General features: G+C 40.3%; 1 protein-coding gene across 1 annotated transcript in view; it reads left to right on the top strand.

Annotated features, from left to right (window-relative positions):
• TPO (thyroid peroxidase) overlaps positions 1-15,618 on the top strand; it is a 121,625-nt gene extending 106,007 nt beyond the window's left edge. The window contains exons 16-17 of the mRNA XM_054971173.1: positions 12,253-12,388; positions 15,580-15,618. Of these exons, the coding sequence (XP_054827148.1) occupies positions 12,253-12,388; positions 15,580-15,618 (175 nt within the window). The remainder of the gene's footprint in view (positions 1-12,252; positions 12,389-15,579) is intronic.
• Positions 15,619-24,284: the final 8,666 nt, after the last annotated feature.

Raw genomic sequence — 24,284 nt, 5'->3', positions numbered from 1 at the left:
AAATAATTGAAGAAATAAGAACAATAACAGGATATTCCATACCAAAATCTCCCGAAGTAATCTTGTTAAGCCTTTGGGAGAATTCAGAAATACCGAAAGTGAGCCTCAATATTATTTTTTCTCTCTTGACACTAGCTAAAATGATGATAGCCGCATGCTGGAAACAAAAAACAGTCCCTTCAGTCAAAAATTGGAGAGCCCGCATTTGGGATCATTTTATCATGAAGAAAATCACAGATCAACTAGCTCAGAGAGAAAATATACACCATAAATCTTATCTCTTAGAGCAATGGCTCCCAATACTAGACTATTTGACTAAGAATGACAATTGGACAAATAATAAGGCGAAACAAGATCTTTACTATTCAATGGCTTACCTCTAATTATACGATGTTAGGTCACGTAAACAAGTATTTTAAATCTTTTAAGTGCAGACTAGAAGACGCGGTATTATTGCAATTGAGAGATGTGAAGTCGTTCATAAAAAGCTGTTGTTACTATTTTTCTTCTCTTCTGTTGAATATTGTTGAACTGTTGATATCACTTATAGTTCTTGAAACATTAATGACTTAATACGTTTACTGCTTGTAAGATTGAATGAAAAATACAATAAAATGAAAATTATTATTAAAAAAAAGCGAAGAAGCGAGCAAGCCTCATAAACTTGCTCCTCTCCTATAATAGCACTTTCTGTTCGAAGCTGCCCACTTGCCTATCCTGGTAGTTTGGCAACATGGGAGTAGCTGGCCACTTCAGGGTCAAGCAGAAATTTTTAGAGTGTTTCAGATTGGCTGAAAACAATTCTTTTTTGTCTGTGTCACTTCGCTGGGATGGGATGTTTCTAATTAGGCTTCAGTAAGACTGGTTAGGCCCTAGGGGAGTAGCTGGAACACTGCATGCTTTTGCATAAGTTAAGGAACTATGGAGAGAACCCTGAGCCATCTTATAATGGGGGAAGGCTTCCCGAACTAGGCTTTCATGGCTTACCTGTCAGGGGAGTTGGGACAGGGTCAAACCTTATTTTTGCCATCATGTCTGTGTTGGGGGGGTAGAATTAATTAGTATGCAGGCCATGAAAAGTGATTGGCTTTGCATGTGTGCACTCATGGACTGCACAATGATGTCACTTCCAGAAAGTGATGTCATTGTGCAGGGCCTCATGCTGCCCCTGAGAGCACTCCCGTGCTCTGCAGGAAGCCAAACCAGGCCCGTTTGCGGGCTAAATTGGCATGCTGTGAAGTGTAGGAGCTCTCCAGGGTCCTCCCAGCAGCACTCCTGTGCTCCAGAGCAGGTCAAATTGGAACTATTTGGGGCTGAAATTGACCCACTGTGGAATACAGGAGAGCTGCCACAGGTTCTTGTAGCGCTCTTATGCTTCACATAAGAGCACAGGAGGGCCCTGCTATGGAGCACAGGAGGGCCCTGGAGAGCTTCAGCACTTCACAGCAGGCCGATTTAGCCCACAAATGGGCCCAGTTTGGCCCATTTGTGCTCCCAGTTTGCCCACTGAAGCACATAAGCATGCACTGCACCACCTGGGAGCATGTCCTGGGAAGTGCATTTACCTTATACCCCTGCCGGCCAGGTAAGCAATGGCAGGTGGCAGAGAGTGGGAGCGGGGGACTGGTAACCCTACCTACAGCAGCAGCAAGTTAGTTTGTTTTGGGAGAAGAGGAAGAAGACAGGAGGGAAGTTCTTCCCTGAATCAGATGTACAATCTGAGCCAGAGAAGAATTTTGAGCTGCAATGCTCACCTTCATATTGAATCACTGAAAATTATATTCTGAGCACAGGGGATATGATTTTCAGTACAACATCTCTAATTCATCTTACCATTTGTTTTTATAGACTTAATGAACAATCAGGATCTCAAATGAGAATAGTAATTGTAGCAGACACTGCTGTGGTTTGGCCAAGCAAATTCAAGCCTCTCAAGGAATTGTGGGATGAAGAATTACTAATCTAAGGGTCTCTTAGGTTCGGTTAGGCACTGATAATTATAGTATTTTGTCATACTGTTAATTTGGAAGCTGATTTCATTGTTGAAAGTGGCTTCTAGTTTGGGTGAAGGGTTGTTCAGATAATACTTTACAGATAAATCAAGGTGACCTCAAATGGCTGTAAGTTTGATGGGCAAGAACAATTTTCCTCTTTTAAAATCAGACTTACATACTGCCTGCAAACTAAGAATATGCTACAATCTTCTATGACAATTTCCATTATGTCTAAATATTAATAGACAAGTACCATTTTTGAATTTAAGAGAAACAAATAATGCACTGCTCAAGTTGTGGTCAATGAAAATCCCTGCTGAATTTTGTACACAGAAAGGCGTGTGACAGTAATTATTTAGCCATGATTCAAGCAATTTCTCCAGTATCTAAGCATCGTCTGGAAATGCTGAAAAACCTTCCTACTGGCTCACTTTTGATGGCTGAAATTAAACTGGCCAGGATTAGTTTAAGTTTTGGTCTGTGGCAGTGGAATGTTTACAGTGGTCATTTACTCTCGTTTTTAAGAGGATTTTTTTAGGTTACTATATTTTAACTTGATCCTGAATCTTCAGGAGAGAAAAGAAAGTTGTTTAACATTTAAAATCTATTTATTTCAATGAAGAGATTTAACTATCTCCATTGAAATCAAAAGATCACAAAGTATTTAAATGGCACCCTTTATAAGATTCTTCATTTATTAAAAGAATCTATATGCTGCCCTTATGCGAACACCTTCAATAGCCCATATTTCTTGAATGAATTGCTAGATTGCACTCTGTATCTCTTCCCAGAACACTTGTACGTAAAGGAGTGTCTGTCCCTATATGAGTATGATGTAGTGTTTAGAATGTCAGACTAGGATTGGGAGACCCGAGTTCAAATCTCCACTCAGCCATGGAAGCTTGAGAGATGACCTTGAACCAGTCACACTCTCTCAACCTAACTTACTTCACAGGGTTGCTGTGAGGGTAAAATAGAGAGGAGGGAAACAATCTAAGCCACTCTGGGTCCCTATTGGAGAGGAAAGTAGGATATAAATGAAGTCAAATATAAACAAATAAAATATATACACCTATGCAGTAGCTCTGTTCACAACGAAAAGGCCTTTTATCGGTTCCTACCTGTAAATGTATAAAAACTTTCACCATACAGGCTTTGGCTTCTTCAGAGTTCATCCAAGTGTTATGGAACAGTCTTCCAGAAGTTTTAGGGATGGTGCCTAACATCTGAATTTAAGGAAATATTTTAAGACCGAATTGCTAACGAGAACATGTGAGGAGACTTAAGTAGATGGCTGGAGGATTTTGTTTTGATCTATGGCTGTCACAGACTGGTCTTTTATGTTTTTATGTAGTTTTATGTAGCTTTTTTGTATTACGCTTTTAATCTGTGCCTTCAGTTCTCCTCTTAGGAGAAAGATGGGGTAGAAATACAAATAATTAACATTGCAACCATGGGAATGTTTACATTCAACCAAGTTAGATCCAGCCAGCTTTTTCACTTAATATCATATGATTTGCTTTTTTACTACAGCCCCATCCCTCGTGGTTTCTCCCCACGCAGGCCCCATGATCCTCAAAATAGTCTTTTCAGTGCTTAAAGAGGACCCCCCCCCCTTCCTTTTTCACAAGCAGAAAAGCTAGTTGGATTGGATCCTGTTGAACTTTTGTATCAATGGTGCTCCTTTGGCACATGAGAAAGCCTCCTGGGCCAGCAGAAGACACCACGTGCTGGAAGAAACCCCACTGTCAAAGGAAAAGTTCTGTAGGAGCCACCTTTTGCCAACCAATTTTATAAAATTTCCTTTCAGCAACTATGTATTTCAAGATTAATTTATTTTCTTGCATGCGTATATACATTTAGGACATTATAATTATTGGATTCAATACCATTCGATTCAATACATATTCCCCAGGTTTAAGTTCACTGAAATCAAGTAACAGAACAGCTCTGAATTTACCTTCTGAGTTACTCATCCCACTTCCCAAAATACTAGCTCACTGTCCTGGATTTTTTAAAAAATGGCTGCTCTGAACTGTTTATTCAGTATATTTATCAAGGTTCTGTTCTTTTGTACTCTTAAGCCTACTGGGATTCAATCAATGGGAATCGAACAACCCTATTTTTTCAAAGCCACATACAGGCTACAAAAAGGCTACTTTAATTAATATTACACAGCAAATTCTTATACCCAGTGCTATGCTGGTCTCAAATCAAACAAACTTTGCTTTATAGCTCAACTGAACAACTGACATTGGTTGGTGGTAAAGAATGCCATCCAGTCATAGCCAAACCACCTGTTAGAACCCCTGCTGGGATTTTCAGTGCAAGAGACTAATAGCGGTGGTTTGCCGCTGCATAGCAACTCTGATCTTCTTTGCAGGATCTCCCATCCAATTTCTAACCAAGGTTGACCCAGTTTAGCTTCTGAGATCTTATGAGATCAGGCTTGCCTGGGTTATTCAGGTCAGGACAACATTATATTAATGAGAGTAAATTCCATTACACTTTCAAATCAGATACAATAAGCTCTTGTCTTGGCTCATTATACACCTCTGCTTACACAATTCAAGTGAAACTCTCATAATGAATGCTACTTTGTAGTTCTGAAGTATTGAAATTTCTCTCCAAAACTATTCTACGTTATTACAATGTACCTTGCTACTATTTTAATGGGTTATAGGGCCTTAGAAGCCTAGTTCTTGCAATTCTTCTTCTGAGAATTGTACATTTTAAAAAGAACAAACTTGACTTTTAACAAAAAACTATCAGGAGAGCATTCAACATATGACGACACAAAGAGGTAATAATGGTCACTCTCATGTAGATGATGTGAGCTTTCTGTTGTGTGCTTTTCTCTATTCACCTCAAGTTTCCAGTATGTTTTACATGTATCATTAGCATTACTTGGGCGGGGGGGAGGTATGCTTGGTTATATCTGATCTGAATATATACCCGAAAAATACTTCATTGGTATTTTTGAGTATACTCAGGTTTCTGGAATAGTATTCAGGATTCTTAGGAATAATGGTATCTGAGTCCCATATATTGCCAAGAAACATTTTAAGGGTCCAGGCCTGTCATTCCCACTTTTAACAGGTGACTCACAGCTTACCATATTCTTAGTCAGCCCAGCAGAGCTGAAGGTCTGGCTGGCTCATTCTCCTTTCCTTCCTCCTTTATGGGGGGTGGAGCCCTTTTCTAGGGCTATTTTTTCCTTTCAGACCACAGCCTTGCTGTGGTAGGATGGCTAGGGAACCTTGTTCAGGGGCTGATAGATTTGGATCACTTGGTCAAATTCACTTGAAACTTGGGGGGGGGGTCTTTAATGGACAGGCAGCAAGAGCTCTCCTGTCATTTTGATGTCACCTGGTAGAAAAACAGCCACGTTAGCCTCCCCCGAGAGTTCCCTCATAGGGAATAATGGAATCCAAGTAATTCTGGAATCCCAGAAAAACCTGAATTTGAATCCCAAAATGGTACAAGGGGACACAAATACCATCAAATACTGGTATTTATGCCCTTCCTGAAATCCAAATCTGAAAAATACTGGGGTTTTTTTTTCCAGGTACATATCTCTAAGCATTACTTCCAATGGAGGTTGTTGTTACAGTCACAACATGTGCTGATGATACCATAACTGTACTGGCTTTTGCCTTCAAGTCTCCATATCTGTTGGCTTTGGTTCTTTCCCTCTATCTCGGCACAGTGGCCAGCTCATCTTTGCAATTGGCACTCACATTGGGCCCAGAATGTGCAGGAGATTCCTGCCATTTCCAACACAAAGGGCGAGAACTGGCAAAGAGGGGGCAGGATCAGGACATACCCAGTCTGATTCTATCAGAACACAATGATAGCCCAGGAACACATGGATCTACCTGCTACCAAGCTTTTGGTTAGAATTTCTCAGCAATTAATTAAGGTGCATCTTGATGACACAGATGCTTTGATTCACTAAAGCATTTATATGGATGAAAGGATTCCATCCATAGAGTGCAACTTTCTCACCTCTCCACCAGAGGCTCGGCTGGGGACAGGGGCTAAATAGGGTAGGTAGCAAATCCAATTGAGAACAGTGGAATTTACTTCTGAGTTAATATGGTTAGAAATTGGCTATATCATATGTTTATCTTTGAAATAATTTTGTTGAATGCTTATACTGTGCTTTGCGTTTTGAAGTTACCATTTAAAGGCAGGACCATAAGACCATTAAAATTACCTAACTACATCAGTACTCTCTTGGGTTATTATGAGGTTCTGAAATTGCATTTGGGATTATTGGCTACCCAGACCTAGGTTGTCTGATGCGCAGGCTCAGAGCTTTGTCCTAGAATCTTGCTCTGCTCTTACTCTCCCCTTATTTCCCTTCTTCCCCTTCTTGAGCAGTACAAGAATGTGTGGATGTTTGGAGCATATGCACTTCATTGTGGTCATGCTAGTATTTGGTGCTATGTGGTATGCTTAATATTATTTTGACTGCTTGAGTGTATTATTATCCCACCCCCTTCCATAAATTTAGAAGCGCCATCACCTTGTTATATATCCTAAAATTGAAGCATAATAGTCTTAGTTCAGATTTGGACATCTCTCTCTTCATGTGTGTGCACGCACGCACATGCGCACTATCAAGTCACAGCTGATTTATGGTAATCCCAAGGCAAGAGATGTTCAGAGGTGGTTTACCATTACCTGCCTCTGCATAGCAACCCTGACCTTCCTTGGAGCTCTCCTGTCCAAATACTGACCAGGGCCATCCCTGCTTACTTTCTGAGATGTGATAAGATCGGGCTACCTGGACCATCCAAGCCATCTCTCTATATACAGTTGTTAAATTCTAAGCCAGCAGCTCCTAGGAATCAGAGCTGGCAAAGAGGTGATATCTTCCCTATGTTTGGCTATTTGGCATGATCCAGATTGAGAAGCATGCCCATTTACACACACACATGTAATAACAACAGTAACATGGCCTCCCTTAATAAACAATGTTTTACACAAGTCTCTGCTTGCAAGAACAACATAATATGCAAAGATATTTTAAAAACACCACATTTTACATGGGAATATCCAGGGATTTCATTTCCCATGCATTAAAAAGCACTGGAGACTTTCCTATATTTTCTTTATTTACAAATATATAAGAAAAACATATTGGAGGCAAGGAGGCACTTGTTCAGCAGAAAGGAGATTTACTGATGCTACAAGATTCCCAGATAGTAGCTGTAACAGCCCACACAAGGCGATAACTCAGTTCGGCTAACTCCAGCAAAACTCTCAACTCTCTCTTTTCCCGTTTGAGGTATCCAACTCTCCCACAGACACCTGCAAAACACTCATTGCAAACCATACCCCATGCAGATGAATAACCCGTTCTTGAAAATAGTTTTAGGTGGGTAGCCATGTCAATCTGCAGTCGAAGAGCAAGATCCAGGTCCGATAGCTGGCCAAACACAACAGGATGAATTTATTTTGAGCCTTCCCACTCTTGCCTAAGCCTTTCAACTAGTTTTTAGTACAATCCGATTTTTAGTACAAACCCATAAAAATTAAAATGCAGGATCATATGTGAGTTATGTTACCGACAGATCAGCTCCTTTTGGAGCCACTTTGAAAAGCAAATGGCTCAGCTACGTCAATTAAGCTTCTTCAAGAAGAACAATACAGAAAAGAGCACCTTTGGGTAAGGGGTCGGATGGAGAGCCAATTTTAATAGGATTAATATCTTTGAATGAGCCATCACCAATATAATAGATCGTGTATATTTTTGGCACTATATGATGGAGAACAGCTGGTAGAGATCCTATGAATATGTTCCAGGTTAGGAGGAAAAGAAAAGATGAGGGGAAGGGAAGCTCAAGAAACTATATAGATTTAAATGAAAAATTAGTAAAATATTTACTAAGGTACATTTGAGACAAAGTAGAACTGAGGCCAAGAGAAATTTTAATAGAGTTTAAACTGGCTTTCTAAAAGAGGTACCTGAGGTTTGAAAAATCTGGAATCCAAATAGATATTTCTCTGTGTTGGGTAAAAGGTTGGCTGGGTCAATCAGACTGGTAAAAAATAATTATGGGCCTCAAATCAGGATTGAACTATATGCTCCACTAACAGTGTGATCCTAAACAGAATTACAGCTTTCTAAGTCAGTTGAAGGCAATGGATGTGAAAGGTATATCTTGGATTAGAATGGTACTCTGGCACAGTCATTACTCCTGTTTTGAAATATGTATTCCAAATATTCTCTAGGGAAAGAATGGTCATACCAAATCGATGCATTCTTGCTACTCACTGAGCTGTTCACAGTTTGCATCCCTTATCCTATCCTGGATTATATTAAACTGCTCCTATACTTCTGTTAAATCTATACAAGATTCTCGTAGGATATTCAAAACATGTTCTGTTCATATACAGGGTCCTCACCTTCCTGCTGGGGGTGGGTGATCTTCTGCCCTCTGCTCTCATTACCTACCACAGCTCATTTGGGTGGTGGGAGGAAATGCCCAGGTGAAATGCCTTGGCACAAACAGCATCCCCAGCATGCTGACATTGCTTCCAACATAATCCAGAAATGATGCTCTAGTTTGCCCAAAACACTATGGTTAGACCATAGAGTTTGAAGTGAATGCTAGAGCATCACCCGGCTGTGTTCATATGACTTCTAGGTTGCTGGAAATGATGACATTGCACCAGGGATGAAGATCACTCCCCCATGGAAGTTACCATTTACCTCATCTCCCCCTATGTCTCCCTTCCACCAAGTCTTCCTTCAACAGAAAAATACTTCCTCTAATGGAGAATTAGTTTTTCAGGTGGAAAAAGGCTTCCTTTGTTAAGAAAGTCTTTCCTTGTTGAAGGAAGTATTTCTCTGTTGGCGGAAAACTTTGGAAGGGAGCAATATGGTCAATTTGATGGAAGGAAGTCATAGATTCCAACATTTTTCATTTGTGATTGGCATGGAATCAACAACAGTGATGATGACAACCGTGAGATTAAGGAACATGGCATTGTGCCTATGGTTGCTGTGTGCTATGACTGCTATTGCAGAAATGCCTTCATCTTTGAAGGGGGTGATCCCACTGAAGTGAATAGAAAGAGAGTATTGCAGTGTTAACATCTTAATAACTTTCTGCAGTTTCTGCTGATTTGGTCTCCTAGAGAGCTTTAATATATGCTCTTCATCTTATACATATATCAAAAACAAGTAAATAGGTCGATGGTATGCATCATCCATTTTGCTTCTAACATTATATCACATAGTGAGATGCATCATAAAAGGTCATCTTTCCATTCTTTTACATAAATAGAACTATTTGCCCCAAATGACAGTGGAGCTGAGTGGGTGTGCCTTATGCGGAAATCAACTTGTCCAGTACCTGTGTTTTCTTAATACGGCATATAGCGCAGAGTAGCTATTAACATGATGGACTGAGAGCTGCATGATGATAATGAAGGCTGTTTTACGAGGTTTCCCTTGTAATGAGGGAAGACTAAGGTCAGTGCCACACAGCTAACACCCTACAGCAGAGAGAGTGCCAGTGTAATAAGCAAAAGCTGCCAAGCCCACAAGATTACCTTTTAAACAACCGAATCAACTTCTTCTGTTTCTGTTTATAATCACCTTTCTGACCTCATTCTCCTCCAAATACTGTATAAAGCATCTTTTTCCTATATAGTGGTCGAAAATGTCTTTTAAACACCAAAAGTAGCTTTGAAAATGGATCTTGAGCAAGGCTTAAATTGCATGTGGGCATCTGGGGCTGCATAAAGTTTGATTCTTGGTGAACTTTCCTACCAATGTACTCCTTTGTGCCTACAGCTGCATTTCAACTACTTCTGATCACTACTGCGGGGGGTGGGGGACCCTTCACCTCTGAAAGGGCGGCTGATACATTTTTCATCTGTAGTAAATCACCGTAACAGGAGCACTACATGTAATTTTGAAAAAAGCATGTATTTTTAATGTTGTTTTGGCAGGCACTATAGCAAAGAAGTTAAGCATGCGAGGTATTAAAAAATGCATAAATTGGGGCATGGGTAAGTCATATGTGAAGAACACTATTTTCCATGGAGATGATAGGATAGCAAAAGCTAGAGAAAGAGAAAGGGAAAGGGAAAGAGTCTTGATAGTTGTTCCGGGTATGACAAGAGTGTGGCCAGGGCTTTTTTTCTGGGAAAAGAGGTGGTGGAACTCAGTGGGTTGCCCTCGGAGAAAATGGTCACATGGCTGGTGGCCCCGCCCCCCTGATCTCCAGACAGAGGGGAGTTTAGATTGCCCTCTGCGCCGCATAGCGCGGAGGGCAATCTCAACTCCCCTCTGTCTGGAGATCAGGGGGGTGGGGCCACCAGCCATGTGACTATTTTCAAGAGGTTCCGGAACTCCATTCCCCCGCGTTCCTGCTGAAAAAAAGCCCTGAGTGTGGCAGGGAGACCATCACCAGACTGCTTAGATGTCAATATGCAACTGGAAAGCTGAAAAACAGGGCACTTTATTCTCCTTCAAGAAGGTTCTTTCTTTGGAAAATATTGCAGTAAAGACTGCCACCAAAGTAGCTGAAAATCCTTATCATAAGTGTACCAAGCCTTTGTTCTATAGAGGCCATTTTCACGTCTTACCAGCTCCGGTACATCGCGCAAAGCTCCCGCAAGGACAGCGTCTTCCTGGCACGATTTCCCGGTTCTAACGCAAAATCACACCAGAAAGACGCTGTCCTTGCAGGAGCTTTGCGTGATGTACCGGAGCCGGTAAGATGTGTGAAAATGGCCAGAGATCGAATGTTTGCTATTTCAAAAACATGAAGAAATAATGGTTTTGATGCGCTTTAAAAAAAAATCACAGCTCCCTTTGGGACTATATGCTTTAGGTTGGAGTTACCCCTACTTGGGCTTAAACACCGCTGACCTCAGTGACAGCAATTTCCAAGTCAGCAGGCTTAGGACTGGGCTGTTGATTTGGTTAACAAAGATGGGGGGAGTTCACCTGTACCACCAATATTTGTATATTCTTAATCTGATGCCCAGTAAAACTGAATGAAGCTTGTAAAGAGTAAATCTGTTCATGTTGTGCTTCTGTAAAGCGGCACAGTCTTTGGAGGAGAAAAAGGGCATTTGCAAAATACAGTTGCGCTAAATTGATTTTGATGTCTTGAGTCACTTGAGATGGCTAACACATAAAGGTGAAAACAGCTGTCATGCTCAGAGTCTGTCTCTGGGACATTGCAGTGTACTTTTTGTGTGAATGTGTGGCTGGAGGAGGAAGCATTTTTAACCTTGCATCTGCTCCAATCCCATCTAATTTAAATACTTCTCATGGCATGCTACTCCATGTGTCTCTTTAATGTCTTCCGCTAGGCACGTTCTGCCTGATTGAGGCTCATTACGTTATTCCACCTGTCAAATAATATGTAATGAAGATAAGTGAGCCTTTCCAGGGATTCAATCTTTTCATTGCCCCGTGGACAGCCTAAAACTTATTTCCGTTTCAAGAGTTCAGAGGAAAGAAACAATGTAGCACCTATGTTGAACTGATTTACATGTTTAGCTTCCTTACCTGAGCAGCATGAGCAACAGCACAGTTGCAGTGGCGAGACGAGACAGGTGATGAATTGGCAATCCATTGTTAGGCTTCATGCTATTTATTGTCCTTTTTAGACATCTTGTAGGTAAAGGACAATGCACAAGTTATTACTGTTAAGACTCCATATTAAACAAATATTTTTAAAATGTTTACCCAAGAAGAGTAATGCAGGACAAAAAACAATCCCCCTCCAGCTCTAATACTTGATTTTATGTTCTTTATTTTATACCATTCCTTAGCCCGCAGCTTAGTGAGAAAGTGCAAGCTTTGGATGCAGAAGGTGGTTCAGTCTCTGGCTAGTCCAGGGCCAATTCCGCACGGCTTACCTGAAGCTGGAACGTTGCAGGACGTTGCGGAATTTGCCAGCAAAAATGCGAAAGATTGCATTTTCTTGCACGAGTTTTGCGTGATGTCGTGCAAAACTCGCGCGAGAAAACGCAATCTTTTGCGTTTTTACCGGCATGTTCCGCAACGTCCCGGCTTCAGGTAGGCCATGCGGAATTGGCCCATGTTAAGGATTTTAAGTAACATGTTGGGAAAGACCATTGTCTGTCTGAGACCCTCAAGAGCTACCTTCATTCATAGTAGGCTATACTGGGCTGGAGAGACCAAAAACTTTACATAAGGGGTGCATTCATGTGTGTGTGTTCATATGATAGTTAGATAATGACAATATGTGTTTAACAGGACGAACTCAGCTAGAGGTTCAACTAATTCACATGAGATACAAGGCAGAAAAAACCTAACTGCTGAAGGACACTGCAAAAACTGCCACGAAATGAATGCATCACAATCAGACGTAACAGTAAATTCAGCTGAGAAGGTATGACATCTCAAAACTTTGTGGAATATCATTTAAATTAGCACAAAGCTTTTCAATCAGTTTTATTTTCATAGCTTATGTATCAAAATAGTAAAGAGTCCAGTAGCACCCTTAAGACTAACATCTGATGAAGAGAATTGTGGTTCTCGAAAGCGTATGCTACAGTAAAGTTGGTTAGTCTTAAAGGTGCTACTGGACTCTTTACTATTTTGCTACTACAGACTAACACGGCTAACTCCTCTGGCTCTATAGCCTATGTATGTAACTGCAAAACATGCATTCAGTGTAGGACTCAGTAATGTTATGGATTTATTACCCGATTAATGTAGATGAGTGTTTTGGGCTAAAGATTCAATTAATGATAGGGTGTATGACAAAATAATTTTATTATTCTGTAATGTCTATAGATTTTTCTTCGGTGCAAACTAATGATTATGAGATGGATAGTTTTCTTGTTTAAAGAAACATTCGAACTTGAATAAGGTAATATTCCTCTCCCTAACAGAGCACATGTGGGAAAAAAGGTGTTTGGAAGTAGTGAGTTGTGACTTGGCTAAAATGTGAAGTATCTTGTGTGTGGGGGTCTCTTTCTCTCTGGGAATCTTCTGTTGGGTAGCTTTGTCATTTCCTTGTAGGAGTGGTGCCTCTCGGCCTCCACCTATACTCTATTTGTATATTTGTTTCGTTATTACGATGACCACTTGAAGGGAGTTCAACACAATTCAAAAGATATTTAAAATGGAAAATTGTTCAGTCATATATAATGAAAACACAAGCTAACTAAGCAAAGATGAGCAAGATGAATGATAGAACAATTTTTGGAAAATGAGGAATGCAATGAGAACTGGCTTTTCAAACATCACAAAACATGTTTAGAGACTTCAGCTGAATAACACAAGCATGTAATCAAGCGATCAGATGTAATTATAGGACTAAAAACAATTCCACAGGTTTATTAAAATTTCTTGAACAGCAAAACATCTGGTTACTTTTTGATATACCCAATTAAAATTCAGCATAATGGACCCTAAAGTAAGTTTCATTCTCAGAATGATTCTTCTTCCCATGTTGGTACCTTCCTGTCTTATTAGAAGCTGTCCATAATAGATGCTACCAGTGTTATATTTCAAGCTACAGAACAATTGCTATCAAAAAATTGAAAATATATTCAGAGTCCAAAGGCTAATTGAGGTTCACATTTAAAATAAAATCTTCTATGCTCATTAACGGATGACCAGACTAATGCCCAAGAAGTCAAAGTTTAAACCCACAATTATGAATACAAATATACCCACTTAAAATCTGCAAAACTTATGCTTAGGAAAGTTTGACAATTTAAAAAAGAAGCCTTGCTATGATTGGTCAGGCTGGCCACAGATGGAAATCTGCTGGCTTTTAATGGCTTGTACCTCCATGTCCACCATATCCATTCTCATGTGCCTGCCCTTGCCCATGGCAGAAATCACCATCCAAAGCAAATACCAGAGATTATACCAGTGGCTCATGCTATTCACACAGGCCACCATATCACAGTATCTCTCATTCTCACAGATGTTACTCCGGTCTGCATCAAATATGCTGGGAACAGATATTTCCTAGCAGCATTCCTCACTCTTAGATATAAGAGTTCATGAATATTGACAAGAAAAAGGCTGAAACTGTCTATGTACAAGACCCAATTTCATAAACTTGCTGGTTCAATTTGTACATCCACATATGATTTCACTTGGCCCTTGAAGGAAACAAGGACATGGGTCTTTATTTTGCACCATTTTCTATTTTCACATGCTGAATGTAAATAACTTGGGTGGACCAAACCTGATGACAATGAAAACATATGAAGTCAAAAAGAAATGAAAATGGCAATGTCCGAGTCTTTCTCAATTTGTCCTGAAGCATAAGGAAAAGACTTGATGTATAAATCTTTACCAAGTGAGGTGACCATATCTTGGTCTAAATTACATAACTGTTTCCTGGTTGATGATGTGGTGTTTGGTTTAAGTACTTATCACATGGATTGACTGTTGCAAACAATGGCTGAATCCACACATACCGGCACAGCACTAAACTGTTGGAATGCCAGTGTCTTCCTAGCATGATTTCTGACATCATCGCGCCACGATGCTGCTCTGGTGCGATGATGTCAGAAATTGCACCAGGAAGACACTGGCATTCCAAAAGTTTAGCTCTATGCAAGTATGTGTGGATTCAACCAATAATATACACTGCATAATAGAAAGGATATATTTTTTAAAATTCCACTGCAATGTATTCCCTACTCCAAGGTCAAGAGATTCCATGTCCCATAAGTTATTGCTACCATTCTAAAGGAAGTTGTGGAGGCTATACTTAAAGCCAGTTCTTTGAAGGGGGACCATAGGCATATAGTTTCCATTTCTTTAGATGGCTGGGAACTCAGAGTCGAACCACACGATACGAATTACACGAGACCAAGCAAGTGTCAGGAGTCCTGTCTTACCCCAAATGCCCATGTCCAGCATTCTATCGATGAGCATGTGTCCTGGTCCAGGCACGCATTCAAAATTTTATGCTCCAGTGTAGCCACAACGGCGCGTGTACGTGGTCACAATCAGTAAGTTGGCAATGCAGAGCGTCCTTATTTCCTATATCTTCCACTTCCTATCTGTGCAAAGTGGAGATGCATGATGGGATATCTTGGAGGTACGTGGAGAAAACCTGTGCCACCGCGAACACGGGTTCGATAGAGGTCCTGCAGTCCTGGCGCGTGTAGTTGAAAACAATGTTGGAACACGTGTAAGTAAGTTTTCGTGTCATTTGCATGTAATTCGTATCGTATGGTTTGGCTCTCAGTGACTACCAGATACTGAAATCCTTGTTCCCATGAGCATAATGCAAATGTATGGAACTCAATGGGCTAAAAAGATAACATCAGATGGTCATGGAAATCATGAAGAGGTTTCCTGTGGTGGCAAACTAACAACTCAACATGAAAAGGCACATGGTAACTATCAGAAATGAATAACTATGTCACATGAAAACAGAGAACTGCCCATGGTGAGTTGTATGGTATGTGTTTTTTATGTACTGTCAAGTCGCTTCTGACTTATGATGACCCTATGAATTAATGGCCTCCAAAATATTCTGTCACTGATATCCTTGCTCAGGTCTTACAAACTGAAGGCTGTTAATTCTTTTATTGTCTTTTCTAGTGGGTCTGGCCTTCTCATGACGTGTCCGAGGTACAATAGCCTCAGTTTAGTCATTTTAGCTTCCGAGGAGAATTCAGGCTTGATTTGATCTAGAACCCATTTATTTGTCTTTTTGGCTGTCCATGGTATTCATAAAACTCTCCTCCCACACTGCATTTCAAATGAATCAATTTTCTTCCTGTCAGCTTTTCTTCATTGTTCAACTTTCACATACACAGTAATGGGGAATAGAGATGGGCACAAACAGCAACATGAACAAAAAAAAGCCACAAACAACCCAATCTGCTATTCATGAGCAAGCTGTTCGTGAGTTGCTGTAATCTTTGATATCCTTTTTCAGCATAGGAATATAGATTGAACATTGCTTTGTTTTCCATATTTGTTGGCATATTCTTGTTAAAATTTTGATGGACTCAGTTTCTGTAGCTTGAAATAGTGCTATTGATATCCAATCTACTCCAGGGGCTTTGTTTCTCCCAGTTTGAGTGCAGCATTCACTTCATTTTCTAAATTTACAGGTTCTTCATCAAAAGATTTTTCTGTGAAGGAATCCATCATACTTTCATCTCTTCTGTATAATTCTTCATATTGTTTCTATTATTTTCTTTATTTTGTACTGATCAGATACTGCTTTTCCCTATTAATCTGTCAGCATTTCTAGCTGTGGTTTGAATTTCCCTTTCATTTCTTGGCTCTTGTGGAATAGATGTCCTTTTTTGTTGTTTTCTTCTATTACTTTGCAATGGTTATTATAATAGTCTTTATATCACATTCAAGTCATTAAAAAGCTGCATTAAGAATTCTGATTCTAGATTTGTCAGCTTTTATTTTTGTTTTTCATCTGTCTTCAGCAATTTTAAGAGTTTCATCAGTCATCCATTGAGGCCTTTTATTTCTTTTGACTACAGGAATAGTCTTAGCACATTTTTCCTTGATAATGTTTCTAGTTTCAACCCACAGTTCTTTCGGGTTCATGTTCTGTTGAACTTAGTATTGCAAATCTCTTCTTTACATGGTCTTTAAAATCTTCAGGTATGTTTAGATTATATTTTGGCACTGAGATTTTTTAAGAGTTTTTCTTTAGTTTTATGCCAAGTTTTGATATTGACAATTTGTGGTCTGTACCATTATCAGCTCCTGGTCTTTTTGTAGCAGAAAGAACACAGCTGTTCCATCTGCTGCTTCTGACTATGTAATCTATTTGATTTCTGTATTAACCATCTGGTAATATCCACGTATACAATCATAGATTCGATTGCCAGAAGCATGTGTTTGCAATGAACAAATTGTTGGCATCACAAAATTCTATGAATTGTTCTCCTGCTTCATTTTGTAATTCTGGTCCAAATTTTTCAACAATATTTGATTCTGTTTTGTTTCCTACTTTTGCATTCCAATCACCTACAGTTATCAGCACATCTTGTTTAGGTGTATGATAAATTTCTTCCTGGACAACTTGATAAAAGCTTTTAATTTCTTCCTCTTCATTTTGTAGTTGGGGTGTAAACTTGAATGATAATTATGTTAATAGAGTTTCCTAACATCTTATTATTTGGTCAGAGTTTGCATTATAGCCTCTGTTTGTTTGTACTATGTATTTCCTCACTATTAGAGAAATGCTGTTTTTCGGGTTTTGTCATTTCCATAGTAATTATCTGACTGAAAATGCCCTAATCCAGTCCACTTGAGTTCACTCACTCCAGGATTACATTTAAATGTTACAATTCTCATTTTACAAGTTCTAGCTCACTTTGATCCATACTTTTCACATTCCATGTTACCATATACAGCTTCAGACTTTCCTTTTGCATCTATCATTAAGAACATCAGTATTCGTATTTGTCCTCTGCTCTTCCCCAGTACATAATTAAGTGGCTTCCAGCCAGGGAGTCCTGTCCTCCAGCATTATATCTTTTGTTCTGAGTTGTCTCATCATGGGATTTTCAAGGTAGCAGATGATCAGAAGAAGTTTACCATTAGCCAAAGTGTCACTGCCATTTTTTGTGAAAAATCCTTTGCCAGTGTTACCTTCCACTACTGCTTCTGCCCAGTGGCTACCCTGCAAGAATTCCTCCACTTCCATCACCACTGGAACTCTCCATTCTCTTCTGCTGATGTGACTGTTAATTCCTGAAGGGGGTGGGATGGATCTTAGTCTGGTGTCTCAACTTTGACCATTCCTCCTGAAGTGACTCTGCTAGAAATTTAGACTCTTGATAGAGCCCAAGCTCCTAATGGTATTGCTCTCAGCTTGATTGACATACTCACACTCCCTCACCACATTGAGGCATGTATCATACAGACAAGTCTAAAACTACAAAAGAGAATGAACAAATCATGCCAAGTGACAAACTCTGTATGGCTGAAACTATCATAGGGTGCATTTGTTCCATTTTATGCCATTACATTGGAGGAAGGACAATTAAGACATAATCTATCCCAAGGAGATTCTGAACAGAGCCAAATATGAAAAATGACCCAGACTACAGCCTGGAAAAGAAATTGTTTGCTAATGCACAGTCCCAAACTAATTTGGATGGAAACATGCTATCATCACAGAGTGATAACTAAAGTAGTAAGATATATTTGTGGTTGTGCTAGGTAAGTGATTAATCAGCCACATTGCAAAAAGAAATGTCATTAAGGTCTTAGCATTGTAGCCAAATGTTTTTCAGTGCTTTTCTTCATGGGGGCCAAATTTAAATAGGAAATTAACTCAAGCCTTTGTTTTCTTCTTCCTTTTAGGATTGTCCTAGTCCCTGCATTCTACTTTGCATGTGAATTATGACAACACATGATAGAAGATTATATCAGAAAATGTTTTGGAATAAGAATCAGAGAGAACTTGTCAGAACAAATTATCCAAAGATATATCTATGCCAAATTAATCTGCTCTTAGTAGAAATACATCCCTTAACTATGTAATCTTTCATCATTCATTTGCTTAGAAGGGGCCAGTTGTCTTCAATAACATTATATTTTAATCTATCAATGTCATAAAGCCAATCTGCATGTATACTGTCAATTGAGAAAGTTAATTTTTACCAAGTGCTAAGAGATCTTCTTTAGACCTTTTTTGCTACAAGAATTATGTTAAATATTAGAAGGGCAGAAGGAGAAGAAAGAAAATGCATGAGAGAGCTCCCTGCCTACTACTAACTTCTCTGCAAAGAAACTTTTAGAATCCTTCTGTGCTAGATCCAGAGGAGTTAGCTGTGTTAGTCTGTAATAGCAAAATAGTAAAGAGTCCAGTCATCTGAAGAAGAGAGCTGTGGCTTTCAAAAGCTTATGCTACAATAAAGTTGGTTAGTCTTAAAGGTGCTACTGGACTCTTTACTACTTCTGTGCTAGGATTACTAAAGTGTAATCCATTCCCTGACACTTTAAAAAGACTGGATAGAAGTCCAGTGGCACCTTAGAGACTGAAAAGATTTTTAGTGTGCCTTTACATCCTAACTCCCTCTTTGCTTCGCCCCACCCACTTCCTGATTGGGAAATATAGGCTTAGAGATCCCTGTATCTCCCTGTATCTGAAGAAAGGACTCTGACTCTTGAAAGCTCATACCCTGAAAACTTTTTGGTCTAAGGTGGTACTGGACTCAAATCCTACTGTTCTACTGCATGGCTACCCACCTAAAACAAAAAATCTTGTTGGCCATGTGCAATTTTATTTTTATTTATTTATTCAATTTTTATACCACTTCTCTTCAGTTAAGATCTCGAAGTGTTTCACAACAATTACAACAGTTAAAAAAATACAAAAATATAATATTCAATAAAATCAGAATAAAACAGCCTAATACAAATAATGAAAAACCACTCTAGTCCCAACTCCAGCATATAAAACCCTGAGAATAACATAAAAATTGCAGGTAGATAAAATGCACAGCTATTTACTCTGCCTCACAAAGAATATTAGATAGCAATAAAGTTGGTTAGTCTTACCCCTTATTAGGCAGACATGTTGCTGGTCATCCATTCACTTTGTTCTGACTGAGATAACATACACAAAAACAACTCAAGCCCTATAGAGGCATATCATGGAACATACATAACAGAAGGTTTGAAGATTGCTATGATGTGGCCCAACAATTTGCGACCCATCAAGTTGAGCAGAGTTGCATGTACAGTGACCTGCTAAGTGCATTTCCAAGCAAAAAGCAAAACCATAATGTTTATCAAGCCCATGATAGGCTTCCATATATAGGTTATAGGCAACTTGATGGGTCAAGAGATGCAGGGCAATTAGAAGTAGTTTCCATTTCCACATCTTTTTCTTGAAAATTATGATAGTTTACAGGTACAAATAGCACAACTTACAATTTCCATAATTTGAGATATGAATAAACTATCTTCTTATACTAAAGGTGTACCTTTTTAATTCTAGAATTAAGCGTTGGTACCAGTGAGACTAGAACTCTACTATTGCAAGTCCATGTCCACATAAATGTTTCATAGTTGTGAAATACTATGCATACAAACAAGAATATTATGGCTGTTTTATTTATTCATTTCATTCTATTCATAAATGTTTCATGTCCAGTCATTGGCAAACCCACTTAAAATATGATACGTCCCTGAGCTATACTCACTAGAATTATTATATGCTGTCCTAACTAGTATATCATAATCTGTTGTTTCCAAAAGCAGTGACCTCAAATCAGCATTGGGTGAATAGAATTAATATAGATCCTTGGAAACAATTCAAATGAGATCCATAGTGCACAGAGTATTGAAAAGGCAGTCAAAGTGCAATTTGAACAGATATTTATAATTAGTTGTGCCTGCAGAAACATTTTAGAATCCAAGTCTTAATAATTGTTCTCCTGCCTTTGGCCATTTCCACACGGCTTACCTTTTGCCGGAACACAGTGTCTTCCTGCGCGAAATCACGCCAGGAAGATGCTGTTATTGCGCGATTTCGCGTGAGAACATGCTGTGTTCCGGCAAAAGGTAAGCCGTGTGGAAACGGCCTTTGACTGGTACAGTAGTTAGCACTGTGAAGGCAAGTTTGTATTTGTGGCTTACGATACCAGTAAAGGGAGACAGTATATTTATGAACTTCAGACCTGAACTAGGAAAAAAAGTTAAGGTAAACTCAGCTGCTTTAGATACAGTAACAATTATTGGGGGGGGGGGGAAACCCAGCATACGTGACTATATTCTACACATTAGAGTTGTTTCAGTACTGTAGTTCTCAGCACTGGTGAAATTCAAAAGTAGAGATGGGCACGATCCACATTACGATCGGAAAAAACCCACGATAATGGCGCTTGCGTGATCGTGACCCGGCGAATCCTGATCGTCCACGGCCAATGATCCATCGATCGGGAGGGGCCTTGATCAGGGCATCTGGGCTCGGATTGGGGATCCAGACACTCAGGCACCAGCAATCTATTCCCCTGGCAACAGAGCCAGGGGAATGCCTGAGCTCTGTTTGCCCTCCTTCTGTCGCCCTGGAAACCTGAATGGAAGCCCAGCTTTCCTTGATCAGCAGGGCTTCCTTCCAACCACAGAGCAGCAAAGCAGTCACAAGTTGGGAGAAGACACCCAGGGGAGGGAGGGAGAAGGGGGTGTTCTGTAGCCATGGGCACTCCAATCTCATCCCTGCAAACCCTGATAGGCAGCTCTGATAGGCAGCCAAACACAGATGGCCAAACACAAACACAGATGCCGCCGGCATCACCCATCATTCCTGTATCGCTGGGAACAGCGGGGCGTCCCGCTGCTTTTGCCTCCACTATCCACAATCCACGGATCGGGAATGGGAGATGCTCAGTGCGGGTCGTTAATTCAGGATCGTCGCCGGCGCCAACCCACAATCAGCTAGATCGTTAATTTTTTTGGGATCATTCCCATCTCTATTCAAAAGTACCAACAGTGCATACTACTACAGTAGCAAGGGATATATGACCATATATCCCTTGCTATACACGGCTATACAGCCTGGAAAATCCACAACAACCATCGATATATGACCATATTTTTTTCAAATCTCCCACTTCTTAGAAGATCACAATCCATTCCCAGTTGAAAGACTGAGCTCAATAGTAATTCACTCTACTGGAATGTCCAGGGCTGCTGAGCAAGGGGAAAAATTCACAGGACTCAAAGTCAGATTGAGGTTTCTGAGCTGGAACTGTCTCGTCAGCAGACACAGTATCATTTAGCTTCCCTGGATGAGTTCTGCTCTCCTCTGACCCTTTGACTGCTGCCACTGAGCTATGATTACACACACAAAAATAATAATAATAATAATAATAACATTCGATTTATATACCGCCCTTCAGGACAACTTAATGCCCACTCAGAGTGGTTTACAAAGTATGTCATTATTATCCCCACAGCAAGCACCCTGTGAGGTGGGTGGGGCTGAGAGAGCTTCAGGAAGCTGTGACTGACCCAATGTCACCCAGCTGGCTTCAAATGGAGGAGTGGGGAATCAAACTCGGCTCTCCAGATTAGAGAACCACGCTCTCAACCACTACACCAAACTGGTGTCTGGCTCAATTTCCCCTGCCCGCTCCCATAGTGTGCCTGCTGGTAAATGAGCCCCTAACTGGAGAGGTTCTCAATTATCTCATGTCCCAGAGAAGATGATGGAAGGCGCAGGGTTATGAAACCTCACATTGTGATGCTAGAGAGGCAAAAATATTGCTAGTCAGTTGCTCAGAATGAGCATGAGACCAAGGAAATACAAATAAGTGTCTGAAAAACAGTGTAAATTCCAGATGGGGGTGCCAACTGACCAAGAAAGAGACTTTTGCTGTTTTGGCTTTAACAGAAGCCTGATCTACAGAAATCAGCTGGTGGAACTGTGCCGGACAGGAGCTTTGTCCTGCCTCTGAAAGGTAGAACAGCCACTCAGCTGCTTCCTCCCTGAGCCTATAGGGGTGCTACCTCAGCATCCAATCACCTGCCAGAGGGGGATGGAATGTTGGAGGGAAGCACAGCATCACTTCAGTTCAGGGCTGCCTCAGAGTCTCTCCACAGGAGATGCCTCAGAGTAGGGAGACACAATGTTAGCCGGGAAGTGTAGTTTTAAAAGACAGAGCCCACAGAGATTGCTTCTTAGAAGGTTTGTTATTTTCATCTTCACCTCCCCGAAGGCTCTGTCAATTTCACCTCCCCCATCTAAAACTCTGTGGGATCTCAACTGGAGGGCAGCGAGGAATAGAAATGGGCTGGAGCTGCCTTCCAGAGCCGGCCTTGGACCTGGAGAGGTTATAATGGACTGAAGTTTCCCTTCTGGCATTTCACAGCACCTTCACACAGCTCCAGTGTATAGCAAAGCCTTTGCCCTGCTGCTGGCTCTGTCTTTTTTTACACTACCCTTCCTGGTTACCATTGCATCTCCCAACACTTGTTCTTCACATGTCTTGTGTAGAGAGACTCTCAGGGAGAGAGCAGGCAATATCAACGGTGGCGCTGCCTGGTAGTGTGCACAGTGGTTTAACTCTAGCTCTGGGAGAGGACAGAATCACACTCCCAGGCAAAAACTTGCCACACTCGTTTTCTCATTGTTATTTAATAATCCTGTCTGTTTTGCTTTAAAGTTTCTTACCTAATGAGCAATTATTATTCTATTCATGGTAACCGATGATATTTGGGTTTGATCAGGGTCAAATGGAGGGGGCCCTTTATAGTTAAAAGAAACTTACTTTAACTCCACTTTCTCATCCTCTCTTTGCACTGCCTGTACTCAGTTAACTCCCACTTGAGCTTCCCTCCCAAGGCCTCGCCTGAGCAGCTACCCTCACTTTGCCCTAGAAGCCTTAAACCAGAGAGGGGGATCAAAAACTCTTCAAATACTCACACACTGAAGTCTCTGAGCATTAAAATTAGCCAAACAGAATTGCAGTGTCTGAAAGTGAACTTTTGGGTTATTTAACTGGTAGCAAGCCGAGTTGTTGCTTTATTGAACGTTGCTTTAAAGGAACTCCAGCTCTATTCTTCAAGGAGCTTCTTTCAACAATTAAATTGGATAGGAATAAATTGTAGTAGTAGGTAGAAGTGCTACCAGATTGCACATGTGGGTTGGGTAAATTAGCTACACTTACGCTTGATAACCTGCTTTCTCTAATCATGCCAACTTAAAAACGAAAAGCAACATTGCAAAGTACTGATTTTTGGAACATAAGCTTTTGTGAAGTTGATCTCACAAAGATACTTCACAGAGAAGAAAACAGTGCTACGTCCCTGGCCTCACAAGTGCAAAGTTCTGAAGAGAAATGGTGTTTTCCTCCCCATACAAATACTTGTAATCTTCTTGCTTGCTGCTACTGATTCACAAACACAACCCGTTTCCAAGAAGAATAACACAACTATCATTAGCATCCTTTCTAACATAAAACATACTGTGTGGCAGTACAAATTTATGAACACTTCTACTACTCACAGTTAATCACTTTGAAATATCAAATGTGCCTCCTTGACTAAAGGAGAAAAATGTAACAGCTCTCCCATCACAGCCTAAAGAAAATATATATGTAAGAACATACTAGTAATCTTAACTCCCCCCAACCTTCAACAAGAAGGGAATTAACTTCATATCCCCCCAGAGATTTTGGTGGTTTATGAATTTCCAGTGTTTGGAGCTAATCTCAAATACATTCAAATTGCCCATTTTATGGTAACGTTTCTGCTATAAATAGGTGAAAGCACTGGAACAAAATGCATTTTCTATATGGTACTGGAACATTCAG

The sequence above is a fragment of the Eublepharis macularius genome, chromosome 1 (assembly GCF_028583425.1).
Source record: "Eublepharis macularius isolate TG4126 chromosome 1, MPM_Emac_v1.0, whole genome shotgun sequence".
Lineage (NCBI taxonomy): Eukaryota > Metazoa > Chordata > Lepidosauria > Squamata > Eublepharidae > Eublepharis > Eublepharis macularius.
The sequence above is the reverse complement of the archived record's forward strand: the minus strand, read 5'-3'. Positions and strand labels throughout refer to the sequence as shown.